We start from the raw sequence: 19,002 nt of genomic DNA, 5'->3' as shown, positions 1-19,002 counted from the left end.
CAGCTTTAATCCTAAGTAATGTAGTATCTTCATTCCCATCTCTTTGCAAAGAAGAACCCAGCCACAAATGGCTAGAAGCATCTGGTGTTGGCTTTTCTGCCCTGGGTTTGGACCCAGTCACCTATCATTTGACAAACCCAACTCTATGATCTCCTCTTCTAGATTAAAATTTATTAGATCATTTCTTTTAGAGTGAAGGAGCTGTAGGCACGTCTCTCCAGGTTCCTGAAAACAAATCTTATTTAAAGGTGACCTAAAAAAAAATTAGAAACTGAGAAATTTCTCAAAAAAATTCCAAGAAAAATGTTTCCTTTCACCTTGAAATACAGGGGCCTTATATATTATGCAAAAGATGAACTCTTTATTTTATTTTATTTTTCAGGATTTTTCTTTTATTTTTATTTTTTTGCTTTTTTTATTGTTTTATTATTCATATGTGCATACAAGGGTTGGGTCATTTCTCCCCCCTGCCCCCACCCCCTCCCTTACCACCCACTCCACCCCCTCCCTCTCCCCCCAACCCCCTCAATACCCAGCATAAGCTATTTTGCCCTTATCTCTAATTTTGTTGAAGAGAGCGTATAGGCAATAATAGGAAGGAACAAGTGTTCCTGGTTGAGATAAGGATAGCTATACAGGGAGTTGACTCATATTAATTTCCTGTACGTGTGTGTTGCCTTCTAGGTTAATTCTTTTTGATCTAACCTTTTCTCTAGATCCTGGTCCCCTTTCCTATTGGCCTCAGTTGCTTTTAAGGTATCTGCTTTAGTTTCTCTGCGTTAAGGGCAACAAATGCTAGCTAATTTTTTAGGTGTCTTACCTATCCTCACCCCTCCCTTGTGTGCTCTCGCTTTTATCATGTGCTAATACAATAGAAAATATAAGCCGGAAGCCTGTGGCTCACACTTGTCATCATGTGGCAGAGACCAGGAGGATCGCGGTTCAAAGTCAGCGCAGGCCCCATCACCCAAAAAAGGGCTGGTGGAGTGACTCAAGGTGTAGGCCCTGAGTTCAAGCTCCGGTACCACAATATATATAATATATATGTACACACACACACAACACATATATATATATATATATATGTACGCAAAGGATAACCATTGATTAATTTCAAAGCAGGCATAATAGAAAAGTACTTCCCTGTGAGTTCTCCAGGTTGCTCAAATAACAATGAATTCTTTAAAGGGCAACTTTTCAATGGTATAATCACAATTGTCTGTAACACTTTCGATTCTGCTTGATGACGATATTCCCTGAGGAACTTCACCCATGTTCCTGGATGACATGGATTCCTGAGGTGACAACCAACACAGGAGGGCCTAGTGTCACAGGACCGGAGGCACACGGGAGCACAGTTTCACGCCCATCCTCAGGGCATTAGCGTGGCGCCCAGGGGAAGCTAGGCTCTAGCACAAGCGCCACAACTCGGAGGTTGAGAGGGGGCGATGCACCGGATTCACTACGCTCCACGCCCACCTCCTGCTGTGAAAGAGTCCCCTCCCCTTGCCACCGCACGGACTTTCGGGCTGCCTTTATTGTTGGCAGAGTCTGTCACTTTGTGGGCCGGGTGACATGAATGGATGGGTTGGACACACCTTCCGTCCTTCTAGAGAAAACCTGGTCCGCATCTGCAGATTCCCCCTGCGCTCCCAGGCAGAGCCTACGCCGCGGGTCCGGCAGACACACAGCTAGCTCCCCTCCCATTCTCCCTCCCTCCTCCCATCCCTTAAAGTCGTCCAACGCCATCAAGTAATACCGTTCCACTCTGCGGCGTCCTCGGTGCCTTCGGGAGGTGGCGGCTAGAGGTCCAGTGCTGGGCGCGAGGGAGAGGCGGGCTCAGCGGCCCCCGGGAGCGCGCTATGCTCCCCAGCGCCGTGGCGGCCCACTCCGGCGCGTACTGGGACGTGGTGGCTTCCTCGGCGCTTCTCAACCTCCCAGCGGCGCCCGGCTTTGGCAACCTGGGCAAGAGTTTCCTGATCGAGAACTTGCTGCGGGGCGGGGGCTCCCCAGCGCATGGGCTGCCACCACCTCCGCTCCAAGGCCCCACGACCGCCCTTGCCCCCGCCGCGGGCGCGCAGCTCCGGCCCTTGCCCGCCAGCCCTGTCCCACTCAAGCTGTGCCCTGCGGCCGAGCAACTCAGCCCGGCCGGGGCGCCCTATGGCACACGGTGGGCTTTTCAAATGCTCAGCCCCACGGCTGACGGTGCGAGGCTGCCGGGCCGGGCTCCGGTGGACCGAGACTGTGCCTTCCAGCCATCAGTCCCAGGTGAGCCCGCTCTCCCTGCCCAGACGCGCCCGCGCCCCGAGGATGGCGCCCGGGGATGTGGGGTCGCCCGAGTGCGTATGGTGCCCAGGGAGCGCCGGCCCTCGACTTTCCTGGAGCGCGACAAGCTTCAGTGGAGATGCCACGTTGGGGGTAAGGAGGGAACCCCATCCCATCCTGCCACCTTCTTTCCTGTCCCTTCTTTCAACAGGTGGCAGGGCTACCTTGACTTTTTGGACTGAACGGGAAGCCCTGGGGCCCCTTTGGACAGAACGCGCAGCCCCTACCCCAGATGCCTGGGCTGGCTGGGCCAGTTTCACGGGGTTTCCCAAGCTCATCCCGCTTCTGCCCCTGGCGCCGCGGGACACCGGCCCTCCGGAAAGTTCTTGGCAAGGAGAGCTTCGCGCGGTCCGCTTTGGGGGCTGTGACCACTGTCGGTGGCTACGGTCGGGGGGTCGTTCCGGAGCGCGCCCAAAGATCTTTGGATGCAGAGTTGCGCAAAGTTTTGGCTTTCTCTACTCTCACATTTTGCATCACTTCAGGCGCAAAGAAATCAAGGACGAAGTTTTCTTCGTGCTGAGCTGAAAAACAGCTGAATTGGCAACTGGAGTAGGACGTTTACCAATAAATAGGAATTTACCGAAAAAAGGGCAGTTTAGGTTGATTTTAATTAGCATGTAAAGCCTAACCAGTAGGATTGGGAAGAAGGGTGCAGACAGTTGGGTCAAATACTAGGTAAAGTTTATGGAGGGACTGTTGAAATTAGCGATGATCAAAAGGGAAAGCTCTGAGAGACTCAGAAACGGATCCAGTTGAATTAATTTTTTTTCCTTTGGCTGCGTCCTTACACGATCCTAACTCATTCTTTTAATCCCGATGGGTTTGTTGAGGATGACTAATAGACGCTTTTCAGCAGTTTCCATTGTCCCAGCAAACTGCCGGATCAAATTTATTGCTAATGGCTTTATAGAATTTAACATGTTTAGAACCTGTCCTGGTCTTTCAGCTTGAAATGATCACTAACAGAATGGAACAAATATAATTATATGAACATTAGTCTCATTCACGTAGTGTAAAACCGAAATACTAGGAAGTTCCTTTGCCTCTTGGGAGAAGAAGAAATACACTTAAGGCAAGGTTTATGTTCCTTGGAAATGTTTAGGTGCCTTGGAAGTGTGGGCCACTTTTTTTTTTTTCAAGTATTAGGAAAATTAAGAGTGTATAAAGAGGGTTTACTTAGACGGGAATTAGTAAATAATGTCTCACAAAAGAACATTTTCAAGAAAATATGGTGATTGGCACAAATCGATCCCTTGGCATTGTGTTCACAAAAATTATTTTTCAAGAACTTTAAGATTGTTTATGATTGGCTTTTTAACTATGAAAAATTATTTAATTTTAACCTTTGTAAATTTTATAGATTAAACAAAGTGTAAAGCAAATGCAGGTAGTTCGGTAACCCTAAAAATAATTACATATACCTACTGATTTCATTCAAAATGTTGTAATTAAAGGCGAGAGGGTTTGCTAACTACATTGTTTTTATTTTCAAGAATATATTCATTCTTGTATACTTATTAAAGTTTTCTAATACAAAAACTATTTCTGGAAAAATTAAGAGAGTATAAGAATTTATATTTATCTTCAAAATATTCTAATACAGCTTAAGGGTATAGTTTACCAAATATTTTATTCAATCCTGAATGAAGAGTCCATGTTCTCCTAGGTTAATTTTCATTTGAACAAACAGCTCTTTGTTTCAAAATGTGTTTTTGTAAAGAATGCATTTATTTTTTGAAACTAGAAAAATATCCGAAGAAGGAAAACACCTGTAAATTTGTGCCCACAAATATGCTACTTAAAACCAGCATATTTACGTTCACTTACTTTTATAATTTAGCAAAGAATGTAGTTTTTGAGCATTGCCCACTTTTATTTAAATAACAGATTCTTGCTTTACTAAATGTAGGAATTCTTTCAGATAGTGTAATTCATGAAGTTATAATGGGTGCTAACAATTTCAGCTATCATCTGGAAATCAGGTGAGCATGAAATAGTGATTGATGTGCTGTAGAGAGCATAAAAGAGAAGAGCTATTTTTTTAAAGAATATTAACAATATCTTCTTCTGCGATACCAGTGCACAACCAATTCTGATCCTTTTGACACTAACTTGTGAGAGGATCACATAATGTGATTTTAATAGTTTTAGCCTATTGACTACTTTCTTTTCTTCTCAACCTTAATTTGTTGAGTACACCAATGGAAATGTTGAATCAGAAATTACTCAACACAGTTATTTTTAAGTGTATTATTGAAGTATAGCATCATTTCGAATTTAGAGGATTCACGCCATTGTATGAATTTTTCTTCATCACTTTGGTTAGCTACTGTTAATTATACTATATTTTTCATTCAGTAAGCAAATGCATGCAGTGCCTCATGCCTCTGGCTCTGTTCCAAGCCATTGGCATAGTTAATGAATGAGATGACCGTCTTGCCCTTGTGGAGCTTACAGTCCATTTTCTTGACTGCTTTGTAGGCTAACCAATCATTTTCACAATTGTTAGCTTCTTTAATTCTCATAATAGGCCAGAAAGGTAGTTGGGGGGAGGCATACCATTATTTTCAATGAAAAAAAACTATTTCACTTGCTAATTTTGTTTTTGACCCAAGTTAACACTTTCATTATCTGTGGACTCATGGAAGAGAAAAAATATATATATACTCCAAATCATCATGGTAGTCTTTCATTGACTTGAGAAAGTAGTGAGGGATAATGAGATAACTAATTACAGTCCCATCAAAATAATATATTGGGTTGTGGTTTTATACCTCAGCTCATAAGGAAAGAAATTGACTTTCCTGTTATAAGATAAGCCTGAAAACTAACAGTTAAACAGTGACACAGCTTTATAGGTCATGGATGAAAGTCTAGCAGTCGGTGCATCATTCCTAAAAATTGTCAAGTTTGAGTAATGAAGAGCAAGAAAAGGAACACTGCAAGCAGTATGTTGTCGAGTAGTTTATGTAGTTTAAAAGCTTTATTTTTTAAACTTTACTTTAAAAATCAAAGGGCATTCCTGAAGGCTTGAAAGGGGTACATTTAGTGCAATCATGGGTAATGAATAGATTCTCCTCCACTTTTTAATCTGTACTTTTTTAAATCTGCAAACAAATTCGCAGACCAGTTGTAGTTTATTAGTGGAAACCAGGAAACTTTGCAAGTAAAATTCTAATTATCAGAGCTCCTCTCCCAAAAGTTCTTAATGTCATTATTTGGAAAATATTCGGTTAGATTAAAATATTCATGTCTTTGTACATAAAAGAGGGTCTTGAAATTTAAAAGGTGAAAAGTTTAAGTTTCTCTTGTTATGAAAATGCCATGAATTTTCCTCTTGATGGGTATACCATCAATTTTCTTCAAAATAAGTGGAACAAGTAGTTTTGCTTTTTGATAACATTTGTGATTTAAAACATTTAAAAAATATTTGACAGAAAGTACTTTATTGTTTATTAAACCTACCCCTTGTGCTGCATTAAAAAATGATTGGAAAGCAAATGTTTATTCTGGATAAGTGAGTTGAAATGTTCTTTTTTAAAAAGTAATTTGCTGTATAAGTTGTACTATGTAGTACAGAAAGGGAAGATCATAGCATTTTCTTCTGTCATCCAACTACAGTTGTTTCTTGCTATTAATACTTAACATGCATTTTGATTTTTTTATCTACCTCCCAAATACTGTTTACCTATTAATTTTGACTTTGTTGGAATCTATTTGTACTTGTGTCTGTGCTCAAAATGGTAGTTTATTCTTCCATTCCTGAGATACAGTGACTCTCCTATGTTTTAGGCACTGGCAGGAGGAAAGAATGGGATCTGTGTTGAAATTCTAGGCTAACCTAAAGACCTTATGATCTGATTTAAACCAGAGTTTCTCATTCTGATTGGCAAATGATGCTGTAGATTTGTTTTGGCAAATCAAAACTTCAGAATCTTGAATGTTATTGGTGCTGACCCAGAAACAGAACAATGGGAGTCTGGAATTCACAATGGACAGTGAGGGGACCCAGTTGAGTGGTTCTCTGCTCCGGCATCACTCTAACCAGCCTCTGGTGGAATTACTGTATCTGTATTATTTTTGTAATCTACTTAACATATCTTTGTAGTTAGCTTATATCAATAATTTCTATATAGCTCACGATAATCACCTGTATCAAATTGTTACATGATACTCAAATTAATAACCTTCTGGTTCAAGGAGAAGTTCTTGCAGTAAATAGAATAGGTGGGCCTGATTGAGTAAGCCACACTCCTTGCAAAATAATGTCTAAATTGGAACTACAGTGGGGTAGCAATTTATGTTCATTTAGTGTTCCTCCAAACCTTAGCACCTATCTGTCTCCCATCAGTGAACACATGCATCTCTACTTTGCTCTAACAAGTGAATCTCAGTCTAGCAACTTGCATTGAAACTATGGAGTTTACCATAAAACAGGAGTCAGTCCAGTAGGCAAGTAGGAACATTGTAGAACTTTCCATTTAATCCTTACCCACTGTAGGGATTTGAGATTATTTTAAGAGATGCAATGGTTTGAATGCCCAGAAATGTAAATATAGGCATGTATAAAATTCAGAAAGTTCATGGTTATACTACCCAAGGAGGCCATATGTGATGAGTAATTTAAAGGGATTGTTAAGAATGAGTTTATCTATGTATCCTAGTTTGTTTGTTTGTTTTTATCTTTTTCTTCTCCTTTTTTGATGGTGGAGATTGAAACCAGGATCTTATGTATGCTAGGCAAGTGCTCTACCACTGAGCTACAGCCTTAGTCCTTTATCTCTATTTGTTTAGCACTGTTGTTCAGATGCTCAAACCTTAAGCTGTGGGTGGACTTTGTAGTATTCCTCTTTGAGTGTGCTGCCTCCTTCCCATCCTTGTGCCCATCAGAGAATGTCTTTTTTTGCTAAAGGAAGACATTTCATGGTTTTGTTTGCTGCCAAACAATGATAGAAACTTGAAAATAAGGACCAATGTCCATGCACGATTTCTGTTTAACAGCTGTGTTCATAAAATGCTTTGCAATTCTTTGGCTGTGAAAGTTTTTACGTAAGTGAAATATTATTATCTTTTAAATATTTAAACATATATTTGTCTTTATGTTGGGGGGTGGTAAATATTTTATATATTCCCTACACCTTTTTACCAGCATGTTTTTGTTGTTGACATTGTCCAGACCTTTAGAATCGGTCTTCTTCTTTTTTATTTTTACTGTTTTTCTTAGAATACATTAATAATACAAGGGGTTTCATTGGGATAATTCCATAGATGGGAACAGAGTGCTTTGAACAAGTTCACACTCCCTATTTTTTCTTTTGAGGGAATTTGATTTGCCAGGCTTAAAGTTTCATTTAAGTGTTGATGTGTGTGTGTGTGTGTGTGTGTGTGTGTGTGTGTGTGTGTGTTTATATATGTGCGTGTATGTATACACAATGAAAGTATACAACTTTTAAGTCAGTTTAAATAATTAAATTTTCATTCAAATGCACCTGGAGTCTGCCAGGAGTAAAAAGGCAAATTGTAAAATGAAGCAATATGATTTTTATCTAGGAATGCTTGTTAGAATCCTCATTTAAGACTTCATTACATTATATTTCTCCTTTATGTTCTCTTAGTAAGAAATTGGACTTTTGCCTTTACATATAACATGTTTACCAGACCCTTGTATATTTTATTCCAAAATATTTTATTTTTCTTTCAGTAATGTTTCCACTTTTTAATAAAATCTCCCCCTTTCATTTTTTTTTAGCCTCCAGTCAATACTTAACTTGGCAATGCTGAGTGATTCATCACTTTATATAAAGTTACTGTAACTTATTTCATTTTTAATAGCATTATTCATTTTGTCAACTAGCTATTAGTTGTGAATATTTCAGAAGCATGTTTTTGTGAGTTAAGTGAACAGTAAACTCGAGGCCCTAAAATTCTCTCTGAAGTCAGAGATCAAAAAGCCTCTATAAGCTTTTAGATTTTTCTTTCAGAACCAAAGTATTCAGGAAACAGACAGGAAGAAAAAAATGAAAAAGAAAAAATGTTTGAGACTTTTTGTGTATGTTATTGAACGTTTAATTGCCTTCTTGTTTATCAATATTCCAGAGATAAGCTAGGTTTTTCACTTTTCTTTCATATGCTCAGGCACCATGCCATAACAACCTTAAGTTTATTAATTCTAAGTGATCATCAGAAATAGAATATACAAGATATAGTTATAGAAATCCTATTAAGAAAGTCTCCAAATTTCTTGCTAATTAAAACTTTAAATATCTAATATTTTCTGAATTAAAATATGTGAAGTAGTTAGTAAAAAAAGGTATTTTTTGAGAACACTTATGTACATTAACAAGAGAATAAAACCATGACTGTTAGCAGGTTTTTTAATAGGCTACCCTAAGACTGGCTTGAGTTTAGGTACTTTGAACCAACTGTGTAGTTATATTGGGTCTGAAACAACAACAAAGCAGTGTGATTCCTTAAAGCAGGAATAGAGTCACACCTATTTGTTTACTATTTTGTATGGGGGCTTTTGCCTGACTTTGAATAGTTGTAATAGACACTGTGTAGCTCACAAAGCCTAAGGTATTTACTTTCTGGTCAGAAACAAAAGTTTCCTAATGCTTCCTCTGAAGCATAAATGTCCAATTGGGTAAATTTTAATCCACTGTATGGATTTTTGGGCTGTTTTTTGCAGCATTTCTATGATTTCAAAGTCTAGATTCAAGTGCAAACCCTTTATATTACTGCTTATATAATCCTAAACAAGTAATATCGCTTCACTGAGCCTCTGATAGGGTCAGCATTCGGTTTTCAAGCACATACTTCAAAAGCTCATTGATAAGGGATAGGAGAAAAGGTTAAAGACTTCTTTTACTCTTTACCATACTAGTAAAATATTGGTAAAGGCATATTCCTGTGTAAGAAACCATCCCACAATTTAGTGGTTTAAAAGAAACAATATTTTCTCTTAGTTTTGTAGGTTTACTGGGTTCAGCTGGGGTTGGAATCTAGTGAGTTTGCAGTTAGATGTCTACTGGGACTGTGCTGCCTAAACAGGGTGCTGCTAGCTAGCATAACACAGGTGATGCTGGCTCCTGTCTGAGTGCTCACCTTCTGCTGTTCATACACACTTGGACTTGCCTAAGTCTTGATCTTCTTATAGCACCGTGGCTGGGTTAGAAAGGGAGAGTTCTGAAAACAAGCATTTCCCCAAACCCAGTTTTGAAACTCCAAACATTCTGGATGTCCTGGAACTTCAAATCATGACCTAATCTTGGAAATTCCAAAATGCCACTACTAGCAATATTTCTTGGTTAAGGAGGTCACCAAATCATGCTGAATTCAAGAGATGGTGAAATAGACCTTACCTCTTAGAGGCAGGAGTTCCAAATAACTTGTAGTCACTTAAAATCTGCCACAAGGTGAATCAAAATAACAAATATCAAACACAATTCTTGCTATGTCTGTCTCTTCTGGAGTGGACCAATGTGGGAATTAATCACACAGAGTAGTGAATAGAGCTGGGAGTTCAGAGAGCCTTCACAAAGGCTTTTAGAAGTAGAGTTTTGAGAATTATAAATATTCTCTTATGGTATTCTCTTCTTTGACACCAACTCTATAATAAAAAGACCAATAATTATTTTTTTCAGAGCTGTCTTTTGGAGACTCCTTAAAGGACAAGGAAGCAGAGGTGGTGATCTTGGACTCCTAGGATGGTCACAATAAACTAATGCCCTATAGTTTGAGAGAAGTCAGACCCTATATACTTGATGTTGTGAGAATCAATAAAATGTTATTGGAAATGTCCAAGTAAATGCTTATTGCTGCTGATTGCTACAACAAAGTGTTATCGCAGTGGGACGGAAGCCTTCCCTTTGGCCCTTCCTTATTCTACTGCAGCTCTACTACCACTGCCAGGTGAATTTTCTTAAAAGATAGCTCTTGTCTTATCACCACCCTACTCAGGGAAACATAAAATTATTTGATTCTAGATCAAATGGAAATACTCACTTTGGCCTTTAAGCTCTTCATCAGATATATTACCTCTTTTATTTTATTATATATATATAGAAATGTTTGTTCCTTTGATCTTGTCTCAGTAGCCAGACTGGTTTCCTTGACCTGTCTGGATCACTAGCCATCTTTTCTTTTGTTCATATACCTTTCTTTTTTGGATTGCCTTCTTTATTTTCTTTGGTCATTCCAAGAACTTTCCAAAGGGAGTTCCAAAGTAAGGTGTTCCTCCTGCTAAAGGAATATGGTTGATGGGCTTCATATACATATATTAACTAGAATGAGGAAACCTCTTGCAACTGCTCTAAGTGGGGGTGGAGAAGGGGTTGCAGTTGTGGGGGAGATGGTGGGGTGATCTAGTCAATGTACAGTGTAAAGCTATTAGAAATTGGCACAATGAATCCCCCCTTGTACAATGAATATATGTTAATAAAAATGAAAAAAAAATGTTTTTTTTAACCCCAAAACTTCTCTTGGCCAAATCTTTCTATCAATATTCTTTTGTTTTTACTTGCTTCTACATTTCAGTAGAAGTCTGGACCATGTTGCTTCTTTTTACATGTTGTCTTACTGTAGACTTCGAATTATATATAATCCTGGCAGGAGGAAGGCTAACATTTATTGAGTGCCTGTTGTGTATCAGGCATTGTTTTATGTTCTTTTCAGTGATCTCATTCTGGCTAGCCATTATAATAATGCTATGCTAGGGATCTAGGGGTCCAGTCCTAGTGGGCCCGATTAAATCAAATTGGTGTGGGGGTCCAGGCATCTGTACCTTTGAAATGTAGCCCAGAAAATTTGAATGTGTGTTACGATTGAGAACCTTTGGTTAGGACACAGTATGAAATGCTTGAATTTCATCATCCTGGAAAGTACATTAGGTTTGACAGAACAAAATTCAAGATGGAGTACTGAGAAATTTCCTTCCTTCCTTCCTTCCCCCCTTCTTCCCTCCCTCCTTCCCCTCCTTCCCTCCCTCCTTCCCCTCCCTCAATCCCTCCTTCCTTAGCAAATTCAATGCATAAGTGAAAGAACATTAAAAAAAGTGGGAGGGGGCTGGGCATGGTGGTACATATCTGTAATCCCAGCTACGTGAGAGACAGAGGTGGGAGCATCTGGATGTAAGGAAGACTTTGGGAAAACACCATGAGATCCTATATGAAAAATAACTAGAGCAAAAAGGGCCGGAAGTGCAACTCAAGGGAAACTATCCTTTTTCATCTTTGTAGTCCCAGTGACAGCACTGGTAGATAGCAATACATATTGTTTGCCTTGAACTAGAAGGACATAATAATAAAAACCTAAATATGTTTTTATGTCTGCCAAATACTTTTGAGCAAAAAATGCAGACTTCTGATGAATAAAAGGATAAAGGATTAAATTACCTAGCTGTTTTCCCTGCTGATTGAAGGCAAGGTTTGCAATTAGATCACATAAATTAATGACTTCTAGATTGGCTGTAGGATAAAATACACCAAACCCCAATAAGAGAATTGGAGTTGCTTAGGTGTAACTACTTAAGACAGCTTATTGCCATTCTTTAAAATTTCATCTTTGTGTTCATTCAGTTGTGCACCATTTGAAACCATCTTGAAAGTCAGACGTTTAGATTTCTTTATTTCCAGTGCTTAGGCACCTGGCACTTGAAATACGTCATTAAAATGATTCTTTAGAAATTATTTAATTCCCTGTTACTCTTTCTTAGAAGTTCTTTTTTTTAACCGTAGTAAATTATCTTCAAAACTTCTCTCATTTCCCCCCATTCTTCTTAAAATGTGCTGTCCAATGTACACAGCATTGCAAAGAACTCCTGAAATTTATTTCAAGGATTTATCATGATCCTTACTATTCTTTCTTTGAAATGGCACCTCAAGTCAATTAGTATCACAGTTTGCATTGATAATAAAAAGAATTGCTTTCATACCATTTATATTCTTGTGGTTTTTTTGCCATCAATAAAGAATAATAATACCAAAAAAAAGTTTAAAAGTATTGCTTTCTAGACAAGAGAGTTTGGAAAATAATGTCTCTGTAGCTAGACCTGCAATCATTCTTAGCCTTGGGACATTTATATAACCACCTATTTGGCAATTTCTCTATTAGGTTGGCTATAGGTTCCAATCTTCACTAAATATTCAAAATAATTAAAAAATACTCTGTGACTTCAAATAAGCAAGAACATTTGATTAAGAAGTGTCAAAAGCTCCTGAAGTTTTCTGTGAATGTTTTACTTGGGTCATTCAGATTCAGACAGGCCTTGATTTAGTTCCAGGTATTTTAAGTCATTTTGTTCTTGACTTGTAACTTGTTTCCTACAGATACTGGAGGCTAGATTTGTTGGTGGGATATTTGCAGTATTCTAAAATGTCATACTAGTACAGCCTAACTTCATGCTGTAGAACCTGGCCTGTATACATTTTTTTTCTATAGGAAAGGTCATTTTTCTGTCATGAGAATCCTGGGAGATTGGAAATCTTGTCCATTTTACACAACTTTTATCAAGTAACTTGCAGAGTCTCTGCATGAAATATCTACCCTTCCCAATAACTAATACTAATACCCAATAACTATACTAAAATATTTATTATTTGTTTTCCCTGTTTTTAAACTTGCCAAAAGCAATCATACTCACATTACAGATTCCTATCCATTTGAGGTTGAATGTTAATGAATGAATGAAAATCTTGAGTTAAATTCACAGGCAGTCCAGTGCCTAGTAAGTGGTAAGCACTCCTTAATTGATATTATTATAATTACTGTTATGCCATGAATCATTGCTGATGTGATAAAGGATGAGGTAACCACACCCACATTTCATGGGTGGGGTTTGAAATGCATATCTTCCAGGATTAATTTTTTCCTGCCTTTTTTCAAAGCATCTTCAAAGTAGTTTGTAAGAGCTTACAAAAGTTTTTTATACATCTGTCTACTTGTCACACATTTTCATCAAGCTTGTGTTACTCATTGCTTTTAAAAAGTATGTGTACAGATATTAGAGGTATAATTCATATTTTAAATGCTTTGTGTTATTTTAAATGCTTATTTATTTCCTGTCACTATGCAGCACTCCTGCAGTCACATGCTCAGATGGACTAGTGTTTGATTCATGTCAGAGTAGGAACATGTGAAAAAAAGGCGCACTTAATTGAAATTTCACAGTGATTTCCACATAAACCAGCTTAAACAAGGTGTATTTATGTATGGCATCAGGAATTGACTAATGTCTTGTGTAAATATGTGTGTCAAAGAGATGATTTAAGATGGTGAAGAAATCCTAACATAATAGAACTTGAAGCCTGGTCATATCAAGAGTGTGAAAGCTGGCTCTTTAGCCAAACTACAATTGTTACTTAAAAAGATTTTGATTACATATTTTAATTACAAATTTTGATGCTGTCCTTTTGATTGTAGCTGTAGTAAATGGTAATGTGTAGCAAAATAACAGACTGTTCAATTAAAATTTTTTCTGGTTAAATTTAATAGTAAAATCAGACTTCAGTCCTCAAACCACATTTATAAAAAATGAATTTAACTGACTCTCTATTCTTTTTATTCTTTATTTCCCCATTTTTAGGGCCACAGAATTAGACTGAGAAACATTTTGGCTAGACAAGGAAAATTTTAATTTATATATACCTTGAATTATTATTTTAATGCTATTACTAGCATACAATCTTATGAAATGTCATAGGTAAGGCACTTAACCACAGCCTGGTAGTAAGTTCTCCAGAAAGGAGAGTTCTTGTACACGTTCTGTGATATCATTTTAAATTATTTCTTCATATACTAGAGAATGGAGTTCAAAATTTCTCTTAAATATTAAATTCAAATGAATTCTGTCACTTGTATGATGGTATTATAGTCAAAATATCGTAAGTCAACTTATAACAGTAAAAAAATTATAGGACATTTTAAACACCAAAATGGGTCTTCCTTTCATAGCTTTGTTACAAGAATAGTCATAACTGTTCCATGCATATGAAATTTTAAAGAAAAATTTTAAGAAAAAGTTATGGATAGTATAGTTTAATAAAATTAGCAGAACAGAATTATACAGCAACTCACTATACTGTAAACAAATATTCTCAAATACTTTAAAATACAAATTTGATCAGAAACACCACTTTTTGTTATGAAATGGCTTAGTAAAGTAGCTATCATTAAGTTGGAAATCTAACTATATATTTCAAATAACCTTCTAAAAATGAACACATGTAAATGTATAAAGTGATGTAATCTCTTTTAAAATTAAACTTAAGCACATAACATTTAAATTGTTTCTTGGTAAATAGAAAATTTAGAACTGCACTAATTAAATAGTATCATGATCCCTAGCCCCATGAGTTTCTTTAAATTTAAATTAATCTGAATTAAAAATTCAGTTATCTAGTCAAGCTCACCACCTTTCAAGAGGTCAGTAATTGCATATGACTGGTAGATTCCAAATTGGTCAAAGAAGATATAAATAATTCCTAGGTATTCTCTTGGATAGGGTTGCTCTTGGGGTTGCAATATTAGATAGCTACTACTTGCTATGATGACCACACAGGAAGGGAACTAGTAAGCTTGGTGTTTGGTAGTTTGTGTCTTCCCACCACATCTTCCCAATCCTGATGAAATTATTTGGCAAGCACTTTGGCAGATGAAGCTACTTTAAATGTCTTTAGTTTCAGTACAAGTTATAACTGAGCAAAGGCTCAGAAAATGGAGTGCTTTTACTCAGTGACTTTTAGGAAAGTGGAATTTTGAATATTGTCTAAAAGAAATGACTCATCAGTGAGATCAATGCTTTCTCCGCAGGGCCTTCCAAACCTTTTCTTCTGAGCACCCCTCCATTCTACTCCGCGTGCTGCGGTGGGTCCTGTCGGCGCCCTGCTTCCCCCACCACCTTTCCAAGTAAGTTTTTAATGCTTCATCAGCAATGCCTCAGTTAGTCTGCAAACCAAAGCAGCAGGATTTAATGTGCTCAGGGAAACTAATTGGTAATGCAAAGGCAAGGAGCTAATTCCTCACCAAAAATCACAGCGATCCTATTCAGGAGGTTTCCAGAGATTTATCAAACCCCAGCACAGTGAGCAATTGTGAGTGGTTTCTAATGGCATTGAAATCCAGAGCTGACACACCAAGGAAAGTGACTTGTTTTCCATTTGATATAAAAGGGTTTGGAGGGACCAGTCTGGCTCTTTCTGAAATGTGTAGCAACATTCCTTTGTTTTCTTGTGCTGCCAGGGATCAAACCCAGGACCTTGCCCATGCTAGGCAGGCACTTAACCACTGAACTGCATCCTCAGCCCTTTGCAACACTCCTTTAAAAAAGAGAGAGGAAAGGAAAAAGGTGAAAAAATTTGTTCTGTATCAGATTTCCATTCAGTTTAAAATGTCACACTGAAAGTCACTAGGTGTCTGTAGAAAATAATTAAAAATCATCAAGACCATACAAGGAGATAAATACCTCCTCTTTATCATCTTGAAGAAAACCAGCCAGAGCTACAGGAAATGTTTTCAAGAGAATGTTCTTTAAACCTTACAAAAGCACAATTTTAATAGTGTCTAGAGGCGAAGTAAGCATGACAGATTTTCCTAGATTTACAACATGGATGCACACACTGTCACATGCAAAGACAAGTATCTAACAGAAAACAAAGTCCAATTTGGTCTTGAGATAGCTAGGTAGGTTGGATAAGAACATGTAGGCAGAGAATTTGGGTTTAGGGTAAGGAAGTTCAGTGGATGGGATACACTTATTTCAATTGTCCAAGAGAAAAATTTATGCAGGTTAACAGCCCTGTCTGGTGAAAGTGAAGTAAGAGTTGGGTCAGGCTAAACTACAGAGCTCTATCACGCTTGAATTCAGACCCTACTGCCTCAGTGCATGTGTTTTTTGAATGTTTCAGGAGAGCAGTTGCCCGACAGAATGATTCCTGACAAGTGAGGCAGCAAATGCTGGCTGTTTAATGAGCTGCAAGCTTCTGAGCCTCTCTTTAGGGGGTGATACTTTCCCACAGAGCACTTTACATGGCTGGGACCCAGCCACAATGGGTGACAGACCCGTGACCAATCGTCACTTTCACTTGACTCATCCACACGCGACCTCACTACGATTTTTCACTCTGCAGATGAACTTTTGGGAGCATTTCACATGGAAAAGGCTTGGGCAAGGGTCAGTTGCCCTTTTGTATGGTCATAAAGCAAGGCTCTGTGCGTCAGTCTTTTCTCCTGTCTCTCATTCCGAGTGAATTTCTGGACACCATTTAAAGCACTTGACTGAAAAATAAAGCAGTGAATGAAACTGACTTTTATAGACTCATTCTAGCTCATCTTCCCATATAACCCTGTTCACCTGAAAAGGGATTTAGTGGATGAGCTGAGTGTATACAGGGACTTGCTGAATACATAGGGCCCATTATCAACTGTGTGGATTGTTTATTAACCAGGACTGATATACTACTATTTTGGAAGTGACCTATTAATTGTCCATTTAACTAGAATGCATTCAATTCAAATAGAAAAATAGAAACCATGACTAACCCTTTTACTCGCTCCTTCAAGGTGGTCTGCTATGAGGGCAATTGAAAACTGTTGTGCAAATTAACGAGACATTTATCACCAGATATTAGTGTGGCAGGCAAAGATGTCTGGAGTAGACTTAAACCCTGAATATCTAACACCATATCACAGTGGCATTTTTGTGGAATTGCCTCTCCTGGAGATGAACTTTAAAGAGATCCTACCCTTAATTCTATTTATTTCACCTTGATATAAAATCTCGAGTGGTACAATTCAGGTAAGTGAAAATGGGCAAAACAATTTCATATAATGGGTGGATGTTCATGTATGTATGTATGCATGAGTATGTGTTTTATTTATTTTGCAGTGGTGTTTTAAGAGTCTCTAAGCCATAAAAGTTTGGGTCAGTTTAACAAATGGGAAAAAGTAATGTTGGGCCAGTTTAATGAAAAGAACACATAAAGTAGTGATGAAGACATTTCTTAGATAATTTCACCTTCTTGACTGCTTGAATGACTACTTTAAACATCTCTCATTTTCTTCCATCTATTTCTCAATCCTTTCCATTTTGTGCCTTTTGCATAACTGTTATAAATTATGTCGTTTATCCCTGGAGGTTTAAAATCTTGTGTTTACCTTTCATTCTTTGAATAAACATACAAGCTGAAAATCAGTGCTGCACTGATAGAAAATATTACACTTGGTTTGTCTTCCCTTCTCAAGTTGGCTTTTAAGACAGCATGGAGATCCCACAAGTGTTTTTAATAAGCAGTGCGGTCTCATATTGTTAGTTATAGCTCTGAAATGAATTTCTTATTTTCTTGTTTATAATGTCCACTCATATTGGCAGAAACTAATAATGAAATGATAGAGTTATGTTGTCAATAAAGAATTGTACATAAATAACTATGATACCAAGGCACAGTTAATGAGGTTTACATTTGCACAATCCTTTTTAGTAAAGGCATTTACTAGATTTTTTTTCTTTGTTAATAATAAGAGCAACATTTATGCCCAAGCTTTTAAGTTATTTTCCATGGTACAAAAGAAGGAAAATGAACTGTCCTAGTAAACTTGTATTAAGTTTCACTTGGACAGCCAAAATGAAGGTTTATACTAAAAATTTTAATAACTGACAAAGTTGATGGCACTCATCATTGTTTCACAATGTTGACTTCACTCTTTCCAAAGGCGTGGGAGCAGATCACATTTGTAACTAAGCAAGTGAAATAATCTTTTTACTCTTAACACGATTCATTTGTGTAATAATGATTTAGTTTTTCTTAGATGTAACTCAGGATTGACTGCCTGTTGCAATGTGGAAGCAATCATTCATCCGCTGCCCTTCTCACATGCAGTAAAGAGTTTAATAGGCTATTTAAGCACAGTCCTTACAGTGGGGAAAATTAAAAGGCAGTGGTAAAAATTCCCTCCTCCCCCAAAGCGTTGCATGGAAAATCTTTGATATTACATCCATAAGGTTCTTTCCAAAATAATACATTTCTTAGTTGAAATGAAAAGGAAAGTTGTGGAAATAATGTAGATGGTGACTTTTAAAAAAGCTACCTGAAAAAAAAAAAGAATCTTAATGATGTAGGCTAGCTAATTGAGTTAATCAGATAATTATTTCATTTTGACTTTGAGTACCCAACTTGAATTTGACCTTTTAAAAATTTTACGCCTTAAAAGACAAAACAGTAACTTGGTGCAAATTATGAAAGCTGCAGCAGGGAAAACATGCTTCTGAAATAAACTGCGCAGCCTTTTTCTTTGGAGGTGCACTGATATTCTACGTTTGGAGGTTATTTTCCATCTTACCTTCTTTATTAAATCTTAAAAGAACATAATATACTCTCTAATTTAGAATCTAAGCTTCTGTTGAAGGCAGTAGAGAAGGGATATTGTTTTTATTGTTATGAATGTAGGTTGGTTGTGTGAGTTTCACTTTCAAAGATGGGTAATACTCTGGTAAGTGTTCTTGCCACCTGACTGTGTTGTTTCTTATACTGCTGTCAGCTGGAGGGTGAGTGGGTTGAGAAAGCTGATCGGGACCTATGGATACCTACAAAAAGCTATGTACATTTTTTATACATATGTAGAAAGTTTAACTTGTTCACTATATGATCTTAAGAGGGATAGCACTTTTTTCTAATAGAGAAAGAA

At 37.6% G+C, this 19,002-nt stretch overlaps 1 protein-coding gene and 1 long non-coding RNA gene across 4 annotated transcripts in view; one reads left to right on the top strand and one right to left on the bottom strand.

Moving 5' to 3' along the window:
* LOC141425740 (uncharacterized) overlaps positions 1–1,894 on the bottom strand; it is a 162,314-nt gene extending 160,420 nt beyond the window's left edge. The window contains exon 1 of the long non-coding RNA XR_012450822.1: positions 1,760–1,894. This is a non-coding gene — a long non-coding RNA (uncharacterized lncRNA). The remainder of the gene's footprint in view (positions 1–1,759) is intronic.
* The window catches only part of Dbx2 (developing brain homeobox 2), a 36,664-nt gene continuing 19,524 nt past the window's right edge, over positions 1,863–19,002 (top strand). For 2 of the 3 annotated variants that reach the window (XR_012450821.1, XM_020156547.2), the window contains exons 1-2: positions 1,863–2,268; positions 15,133–15,228. Coding sequence is in view for 2 of the 3 variants with exons in the window: in XM_020156547.2 (XP_020012136.2) it covers positions 1,863–2,268; positions 15,133–15,228 (502 nt within the window). In the remaining variant the exon portion in view is untranslated. The remainder of the gene's footprint in view (positions 2,269–15,132; positions 15,229–19,002) is intronic. The other variant, XM_074083209.1, reaches the window with a different exon arrangement.

Source organism: Castor canadensis, chromosome 8 (genome assembly GCF_047511655.1).
Source record: "Castor canadensis chromosome 8, mCasCan1.hap1v2, whole genome shotgun sequence".
Lineage (NCBI taxonomy): Eukaryota > Metazoa > Chordata > Mammalia > Rodentia > Castoridae > Castor > Castor canadensis.
Note: the sequence above shows the minus strand (reverse complement) of the source record. Positions and strands in the feature narration are given on the sequence as shown.